The following is a 10,000-nucleotide window of genomic DNA, read 5'->3' as shown; positions in this document are numbered from 1 at the left end:
TAGATGGACCAAGAATACCATACGACCTCGAAGTGCAACCAATAAATGTAAATAATCCTCGACCCACATGATATCATTGAAATACTGTGCAGTGACTGTCCATCGGCCTTGTGCACCTCATAGCACATGTTTGGCAGTGTTGCATAACAAACATATTCCCAACGGCCGCTACGACTGCTCAGGAGAAGGTTCTACAGCATTCATGCTTCACACTGAAATCACCGCTACTCGAGTCTATATAGATCGGCTCAGACAACGTGCGTAACATCATAAGTCTCTTCCTATTGGGAGTCGCTAGGTCATGTAACTTATAAGGAGTCTTACATATATATGACGTCAGAGCTCTGCCATGCTCAACTGGTTTGGCTTTAATAATTCATTAAAATAGAAATACAGCTTTATGGCAAACTTATTACACATATTTTTTTAATTCAGATATATATATATATATATATATATATATATATATATATATATATATATATATATATATATATATATATATATATATATATATATATATGTCGTACCTAGTAGCCAAAACGCACTTCTCAGCCTACTATGCAAGGCCCAATTTGCCTAATAAGCCAAGTTTTCATGAATTAATTGCTTTTCGACTACCTAACCTACCTAACCTAACCTAACCTAACTTTTTCGGCTACCTAACCTAACCTAACCTACAAAGATAGGTTAGGTTAGGTTAGGTAGGGTTGGTTACGTTCGGTCATATATCTACGTTAATTTTAACTCCAATAAAAAAAATTGACATCATACATATTGAAATAGGTAGCTTTATCATTTCATAAGAAAAAAATTAGAGAAAATATATTAATTCAGGAAAACTTGGCTTATTAGGCAAATCGGGCCTTGCATAGTAGGCCGAGAAGTGCATTCTGGCTACTAGGTACGACATATATATATATATATATATATATATATATATATATATATATATATATATATATATATATATATATATTAGTATATTTTGGTAGCAGTCTTTCCTGTAGACATATTTTATTATATATGACCGAAAAAGTAAGATTAATAATTTTAACACGAATTTTCTCAATCTTTCGTACATTATGCTTCACTGTTGGAGGTAAATCAAAAATCACTTCTCCAAAATTCATTTTTATTTCTAGTCTAAAGAAAGACTAGAAATAAAAATGAATTTTGGAGAAGTGATTTTTGATTTACCTCCAACAGTGAAGCATAATGTACGAAAGATTGAGAAAATTCGTGTTAAAATTATTAATCTTACTTTTTCGGTCATATATAATAAAATATATATATATATATATATATATATATATATATATATATATATATATATATATATATATATTTATATATATATATATATATATATATATATATATATATATATATATATATATATATATATATATGTGTGTGTAATATTTCTTGGCAGTCTTTCATGCAGCTGTGATGTAAGTTCGACTCTCAAAGAAGGCTGAATAATGTTATCATGAACTGAAGTATTACAACAGTATGTATGTATGTATGTATGTATGTATGTATGTATGTATGTATGTATGTATGTATGTATGTATGTATGTATGTATGTATATGAAGGCAGACACTGGTTGTATACGTTTAGTAACGAATATTCAACACTCATTTTGCAATACAAACACAAATTGTTAGTCATTTACAGTCTGTGTTCACATAAGAAAAAAAAGCTGTCATCAGGTACCAAACGCCAGCAAGATGCTATCAACCGCGTTATTGATGCAAAGCAGAATAACGATTTTTTTTCTTATCCAAGTCTCATACTTGTAAGCTGTGCGAGGGCGTGTGTAACGACCCGACGATTCACTACAAGGAATTATAAGTTTCTGTGATTTGCATTTCCAAGTCTCTCTCTCCTGCTCAGAGATCAGAATATTGTTTTGTTTTCAGAGCATTTTCTTGTTTAAGTGTTTTATAAGTTGCATGTTTTAATGATCAATAGTCGTCTCTTAAGACCTCTTGAGCTTATTACGACGACATGGACTTGAAAAACTAGTAAATGCCCTGGTTTGTGAAGACGAATTTTGGTGAAATTGTGAAATTTGGTGAAATAAGCCAAAATTGAAAATTTTGGCTTATTTGTTTCATTACAGTGGATGTAATTATGGCTTAGGCGACCAAGGCAAACACTTAGTGAATAGTTTTAATGGAAAGAACACTAGAGGTTGATGAAGGTTTAGATATAACTAGCAGAGATAGCTCTAAGGAAATGCTTCGTGTTCTCTTCGTGACGTGTTGGGGATTGACAGAGCAAGTGACGCTTGTTGTCACCTGCTGTCAATAAATCCTTGCACAGGATAAATCATTATCCTGACCCCTTTCAAGTGGTATCTATCTTGATAGTACTACTATCTATCTTGGCGCTTTCTTCTGGCTAATTACCTCCTTCCAGCTCGTTCTGTTGGGTCAACACCATTCTGGAATGAACTGCCTACTCATTTTATTAAAAAAAAAATCGACAAACCCTCTTTCGTGGCTCTATATGAGTACTTGAGTACAGTATGAGTACTTCTTTACGTTTCTTTCGCTTCTACGTTTACAGTTTATCTCCTTCGTCCTCTTGCTCAAGCTATTTTAAATGGGCTATCCTTGTTAACCTTGTATTTTCCGAACAATATTTTGTACGTAGTAATCATATTCCCTCGCCACCTTCACTTCCTGCCAACGTTATCATTCATTATGCACTTTAACCAATAACATAATTTATTACCCCTGACCATTTAGAGGAAAACTTATCTTTGTACAAATCAGCGTGTCTTGACCCACGTGTCATTATAGAATCTCACCACAAAGTGAGAGAGATTCTGCGTCATTATAGAATCTCACCAAAAAGTGAGAGAGATTCTGCGTCATTATAGAATCTCAAAACAAAGTGAGAGAGATTCCACGTCAATTGAGAATCTCACCACAGCTTCTGCAGTGAATTAAAGCCTGGTATCTGTGTTGTATAAGGTGGTGGGATTAGCACCCTCTTGTTACGTCGACTCAACGGATGCCTTGAAGTAAGAACACTGCTTTCTTTTATAATTATGGCCCTCAAGACACTGTGGTATCTGTCGCGGTTGAAGACGTACGCTGCTTGGCGGGTGTGAAGACATTCTTGGACACACACATTAAAGCATCTCCCTTGACACTTGAGATGAGGACATCTCACGTCACCCGAAGGAGATTAATCGCTCTTGTGGCGCCGGGAAAGTGAAGTGTTTTGGACTGTCGACATGACATGCGTGTCGTTGACTCTTGGTGTGTCGTTGTGCACAGATGAGTCGTTCCTAAGGCCCTTGGGGGTCTGAGTAGCCCCTTAATTTTTGCCTTGAGGTCGTTGTGTAGGGGCTCACTTCGTTCCTTATTGTATGAGTGTTATATTGGGGTGTATTGTGTATGTATACTTTAAGTGTGTCTTTTGTATATACTCTGGGTGTCTTCTATATATACTACGGGTGAATTATGTATACCCTTTAGGTGTCGTGTGAGTAGATATACTTTGGGTGTCGTGTATATATAGTTTAGGTGTCGAGGGAATAAAATTTGGATATCTTGAGTATATACTTTCAATACCATGTGTAACATTAAAGACATGATGATTCGCGAGGTTCCTTTATGTTAGTCTAAGTTTAATTCATTCCCGAAAGGCCAAAGTTATCAGACACCTTCACAGACACTTAATCAAGTCTCAGCTGAGTCTGGGTACAAGTGACAGGATGAACAACCCAGCGGGATTTCTTCCTATTGGGGAGTGTTGTTCATACTGCTATGGCGGTGTGTTCACTCATCACTCACAGGATGAGTAGCGCTGCCCAATAAACTTGCCCCTCGGGATAAAATTTAATAATTTAATGTTCTGTTTTTAATTTAATGTTCACTCATACTGAGTGAACTTCCCTGTTGACTTTGGGAAGCATTAAATGGACCCACAAACCATCGGGTTGTTAGTACGCCCAATTCCTGCTGAACTTAGCAGGTATTCATGCAGATATACGTGCGTGTTTGCATATAATTACCGAAGTGTAATTGCCTAAGGGTAGTTATAGGATGAGTGTTACGCTCGTGGTGTCCCGTCTTCCCACCCCTCTTTGTCATATGACGCTTAGAAACTACTGATTGTTTTGGTATTCACCTCCTTGACTTTGTTCCAACCGTCTACTACTGTGTGTGTGTGTGTGTGTGTGTGTGTGTGTGTGTGTGTGTGTGTGTGTGTGTGTGTGTGTGTGTGTGTGTGTGTGTCTGTGTGTGTGTGTGTGTGTGTGTGTGTGTCTGTGTGTGTGTGTGTGTGTGTGTGTGTGTGTGTGTGTGTGTGTGTGTGTGTGTGTGTGTGTGTGTGTGTGTGTGTGTGTGTGTGTGTGTGTGTACACTCACCTAGTTGTACTTACCTAGTTGTACTCACGTGTGATTGTGTACTCACCTATTCACCTATTCACCTATTTCTGCTTGCAGGATCGAGCATTGACTCTTGGATCCCGCCTTTCCAGTTATCGGTTGTTTACAGCAATGACTCTTCCACAACCTGTTCCCCAAGTGCATTCCATTTTTCCACTACTCTCACGCTAAAAGAAAACTTCCTAACATCTCTGTGACTCATCTGAGTTTCCAGTTTTTTGTGTGTGTGTGTGTGTGTGTGTGTGTGTGTGTGTGTGTGTGTGTGTGTGTGTGTGTGTGTGTGTGTGTGTGTGTGTGTGTGTGGGTGTGTGTGTGTGTGTGTGTGTGTGTGTGGGTGTGTGTGTGTATTTGGGCATGTGATGTGCTCTTGAGGAAGTCTCAAGTTTCATCTTGGGGGAGGAAAGAGCCATTTGTCATGTCACAGAGAATTATTACAGTCACCGAGACGCCCACCCCTCCGTCCTGTTGTTGCTGCTCATTTCCTCTGACTCATCATTTTGTGTCAAGTCACAACAGATCTCTGGATCAGATTTTAATAAGATTGTTCCTTCTTAATTAATCTCTATACATTTATTAAATATATTCTTATCATTATGAATCATTATTGCTCCTAGATAGGAGGTATGACGTTTCATTTTTGTTAGTATGTTTTAAGTATTCTAACAGACCAGACTGCATGGTCATCGCTCTTCAGTGTGGGGAAAGTCTCTATGTTCAGTATGAGGTCAAATGCATTAACTTTGCTTCTCACTAGAGCTGCATCAAGATTTTTGTCTGACAATTTTAGATAAGACTTAAGTGTTAGTCAGCTGTCACGGGCTGCTTCCTGGGGGTGGAGGCCTGGTCGAGGACCGGGCCGCGGGGACACTAAAAAGCCCCGAAATCATCTCAAGATAACCTCAAGAAGACTGTGGAGTGGAAACCAATGTTGGTTATGTTTCGTTATTAATGGGATTTGGGAGTTGTAGATTTTAATGAATTTAATGAATGTTCAACTGAAATGTTTACCAAACGTTATCCAGAAATAATACATTGATCAGCTTCTGTTTTACAATTTGCGAGTGAATTTTCTGGTACAAAACTTCTTTAGACAAATTAATAAATACACAAATATCCACGTAGGAAAAACGAAATGAAAATAATCCGAGCGCTTTCGTGATTCAACATATTTCAAAGGATTACAGTAGGACTAATCAGTAGTGTATTGAATAGAAAATCTGTCAGTAGCTTTAAAGTACTTCCCATCTATCAAGACATCAATGGAAGCCATATACAGACTTATTTTCATCTAAAAACATCAATCCTTTCATTAACATATGCCAAACAGGTAGCTTAGTTCATATATTATGCGCCCCATACCCATCCTGTGGGCAGTAGGGTAAAATTATGAACAATGGGTTCGAGAACAGGAGCATAAGTAAAGTCTCTAAGCTAAGCAATTTACATTTGAGGTGAGCTAGTTTAATAATTTGGTTTGCCTATCCTGCCACCTCCCTTCCCCCCTTCCCCTATCATCCAGAGGGGATAAACAATTATCCCTCGTTCGAAACGAGGGATAATTGGTTAAAGATTCTGGTTGTAGATCATTTTGAATGATATATTTACATTTTTCTTGAGTAATTGTTTTAGAATTGTCCCACAACACCACCCAGCCTTTACAACCACTCCCTCACATCTCACCATGCTCCCTCACAACTTCCCCCCCCCTCACAACACCACATTTACAACCCCCAACCCCCCACCCCTTCACCATGCTTTCTCACAAAGCCCCCCTAACCCCACCCCCTTTACTACCACTCCCATCCCCCCCCCTTTCATCCTCCACAGCAGCTGCGAGTATGTGTCTGTGATTCGCAATGGTCGTCTGAGTATGTTTTTCGCCCCTCTCTCATCTCCTCTTCTTCCTCTTCCTCCTTTTTCTTCCTGATTCTCTTTCATAGTTTCTTTCTTCCATCTTTCATCTCTCCCCTTTGCTTCTTCTTTATACACTTTCTTCGTTAGTACACCGGCCTTTAGACTTGGTTTTAATAAATTCTCTTCCATTTCATTTCTCTTATGACATAGTCACTCTTAAAGGCTTCTTAGATGTTGAAAATGTGGCTCTGAAGAGTGAGTTTATTGGGCAGCTTCACTCATCCTGTGAAACAGCCATAAGGCAGGAAAAAAAAACGTTTATTTTCACTTTTAATCACTACCTTTACCCTTACCCCTTACCCATACCCCCCCCCCCCCCCCCCCACGTTTTATCTATCGCGCGCCTGCTCTATCTACTTATACAATGTTATGTTTTGTTCATTTAGTTCCTGTTCGATATCGCTTTTCTCATCTCTCTTTGTCTCTACCTCTTTTACACCCTTTTCAATCATTATCTCGTCTTTTCTTTCTCTCTTGTTCATCCTTTCCCCCTCCTTCCCTACCTGCTTCCCTCGTCTCCCCTCTTCCACGTGCTCTCACTCATCAACTTAATATCAAGTGTTTCAATGGCTGTCAGTCCCGTCATGTCGACCCTGTGAGGGGTAACCCCGCCCCTTCTTTCCTGCACCCCCTCCCTCGCAACTCTCTCTCTCTCTCTCTCTCTCTCTCTCTCTCTCTCTCTCTCTCTCTCTCTCTCTCTCTCTCTCTCTCTCTCTCTCTCTCTCTCTCTCTCTCTCTCTCTCTCTCTCTCTACATCTATACATATAGCACCCATTTCACCATTACATCCTTTATCTACCCTAATATACCTTTTCTCTCTGATCACTCCTATTCCTTCACCCTCGTCCCTCATCCACACTATCCCTTCCTATCTGTTCTCCTCCTTATACTGCCTCTGCTTCTCTTTACTAGAATAGGGCCAAAACCGTTCCATAAGTTCAAATATTCTTAATTTAATTTCGCTGTGTCAGTTGTACCGATTTTAATCCCCTTATCCTTTTCCTGCATTCATTCCTCTCCACTTTCGATGTTAAGTAAATCCAGGTGTTTCAGAAGTTCTCTGCTCTAGGAGCGTCACAGCAGATAATCGAACACCTTACTGCTCCAAAGAACAAATCGTATTAGACTTTAGTCGGAAAAGTTCCGCATTGCCTCCTCTTTCAGTTCATTGCAATAGCTCCTCATTACTAGCATTCTCGATTGGAACGAATCGGATATATGTTAAAAAAAATTCAATTTTCGGGGTATCATTTTCCTGCCAGGAGTGGACCAGCCAGGGGCCAGATTCACGAAAGCACTTACGCAAGCACGTACGAACCTGTACATCTTTCCTCAATCTTTGACGGCTTTGGTTACATTTATTAAACAGTTTACAAGCATGAAAACTTCCCATTCAACTGTTGTTATTGTTATAAACAGCCTCCTGGTGCTTCGGAGCTCATTAACTGTTTAATAATTGGAAACAAAGCCACCAAAGATTGAGAAAAGATGTACAGGTTCGTAAGTGTTTACGTAAGTGCTTTCGTGAATCTGGTCCCAGGGGTCCAAGTCACTGCTCTGGCACGCTTCAACTGTGCAAAACAAAAGCCTCATTAACTCTTCCCTCCCCCCTGTAGCGTCATTTGAATAAAGGCTAAAAAAATAGTAATCCTAGGACAGCCACTTCCGGCAGGCGCCGCAATTAAGGAGGTAGAGACTGCGGGTAAACAGGCTGACAGCCAGGCTGAGGGCAGCCTGGTAATTGTCCACGACACACGCCAGACTTTCATGCTGTTGCTGCTACTGCTGCTGTTATTGCTGCTGCTAGTGCTGCTGCTATTGCTGCTGCTAATGCTGCTGCTATTGCTGCTGCTATTGCTGCTACTGCTGCTGCTAGTGCTGCTGCTATTGGTGCTGCTATTGGTGCTGCTATTGGTGCTGCTATTGCTGCTCCTATTGCTGCTGCTAGTGCTGCTGCTATTGCTGCTGCTGTTTCAACTACAAACACGGCTTTTGTTGCTGCTGATGCTGCAGAAACTACTGCTTCTACTATTAATTCTGGTGGTGGTGGTGGTGCTGTTGAGGTAACAGCCTGATACACAGTGGTTGAAGAGAGTACTCCAACAGCGGTGCACTTGGGTGGAATAGAGGGTGCTAATTAAATTTAATGAGAAGGGAAGGGGTGGGCATGTGTAATACACCCGACAGCTGAGAGCTTCCCTCTTTTTCCCCCTTTTTCTCCATCCCTTGACCTTCTCCCATCTCGCTGTCCGTCCATCACTTACCGTCTTATCTTGTCTGTAGATCTTCCCTCATTCCACCCTGTGAATACTTTGACTCTTCCATCTGTCTCTTTTTTTTCTCAGGTTCTTCTCTTTCTATAGCTTTCTCTACCACTCTTCATCCTGTCTCTCTCTCTCTCTCTCTCTCTCTCTCTCTCTCTCTCTCTCTCTCTCTCTCTCTCTCTCTCTCTCTCTCTCTCTCTCTCTCTCTCTCTCTCTCTCTCTCTCTCTCTCTCTCTCTCTCTTCACGTATATTTCTGTAGCATATATTTCGTCCCTCTATATTTTTCTCTCATCTGTGTCATCAGCAGCACTCTGCCTTTCACTATACCATATATTCCTTAACCAGCTCACAGATTGATGAAGATTAAGCCACCGGGAGAACTGGCATGGGCATGAGTAGCCCCGTAGGGGGTACAGATGTTTGGAGTGAATGAATCTTGGGTCGTGTAACATCATTCCCAATTCACTCCCTACCCACTCTTCCACGACTTATACCCACTTCCTTCTCCACCATTCTTTCTAACCATCACTCCAACTTCTTGTGGGAAGGGGTTTCACTCCCTTCCCACTTCACCCTCCCTTCCCATTTAAGCGTCACAAAAGGCGTCAACGCCACATAAGTCGTCAAGAGGCGCTCAGCTCCAAAGCCGAGCTACTCTAACACCTGTTGAGACGGCGCTGAGGATTTCTCAACACAGCTGGAAGGAGAAATTGAAGGAGGGAAGATGAGGCGGAGAATGCAGGGTGGGGGGAGGTGTGGATGAAGAAGGAGGAGGAGGAGGGAGGATAGAAGGATGAAGAAGAAGAGGAGGAGAACGTAAAGAGAAAGAGAAACAATACCAGCAACAGAAGTATGGAAGAGAAGAGAGAGAGAGAGAGAGAGAGAGAGAGAGAGAGAGAGAGAGAGAGAGAGAGAGAGAGAGAGAGAGAGAGAGAGAGAGAGAGAGAGAGAGAGAGACAGAGAGAGAGAGAGAGAGAGAGAGAGAGAGAGAGAGAGAGAGAGAGAGAGAGAGAGACAAGACAGAGACAGAGACAGAGTGTGAGAGAGAGAGAGAGAGAGAGAGAGAGAGAGAGAGAGAGAGAGAGAGAGAGAGAGAGAGAGAGAGAGAGAGAGAGAGAGAGAGAGAGAGAGAGAGAGAGACAGAGAGAGAGAGAGAGAGAGAGAGAGAGAGAGAGAGAGAGAGAGAGAGAGAGAGAGAGAGAGAGAGAGAGAGAGAGAGAGAGAGAGAGAGACAGAGAGACAGAGAGAGAGAGAGAGAGAGAGAGACAGACAGAGAGAGAGAGAGAGAGAGAGAGAGAGAGAGAGAGAGAGAGAGAGAGAGAGAGAGAGAGAGAGAGAGAGAGAGAGAGAGAGAGAGAGAGAGAGAGAGAGAGAGAGAGAGAGAGAGAGAGAGAGACAGAGAGAGAGA

At 41.1% G+C, this 10,000-nt stretch overlaps 1 protein-coding gene across 1 annotated transcript in view; it reads left to right on the top strand.

Annotated features, from left to right (window-relative positions):
* Nucleotides 1-10,000, top strand: part of LOC138360060 (clumping factor A-like) — an 85,814-nt gene that overhangs the window by 28,863 nt on the left and 46,951 nt on the right. Inside the window, exon 2 of the mRNA XM_069319995.1 lies at nt 8,089-8,390. Coding sequence (XP_069176096.1) covers nt 8,089-8,390 — 302 coding nt within the window. The remainder of the gene's footprint in view (nt 1-8,088; nt 8,391-10,000) is intronic.

Source organism: Procambarus clarkii, chromosome 94 (assembly GCF_040958095.1).
Source record: "Procambarus clarkii isolate CNS0578487 chromosome 94, FALCON_Pclarkii_2.0, whole genome shotgun sequence".
Classification (NCBI taxonomy): Eukaryota; Metazoa; Arthropoda; class Malacostraca; order Decapoda; family Cambaridae; genus Procambarus; species Procambarus clarkii.
This window is presented reverse-complemented; position numbering and strand designations above follow the sequence as displayed.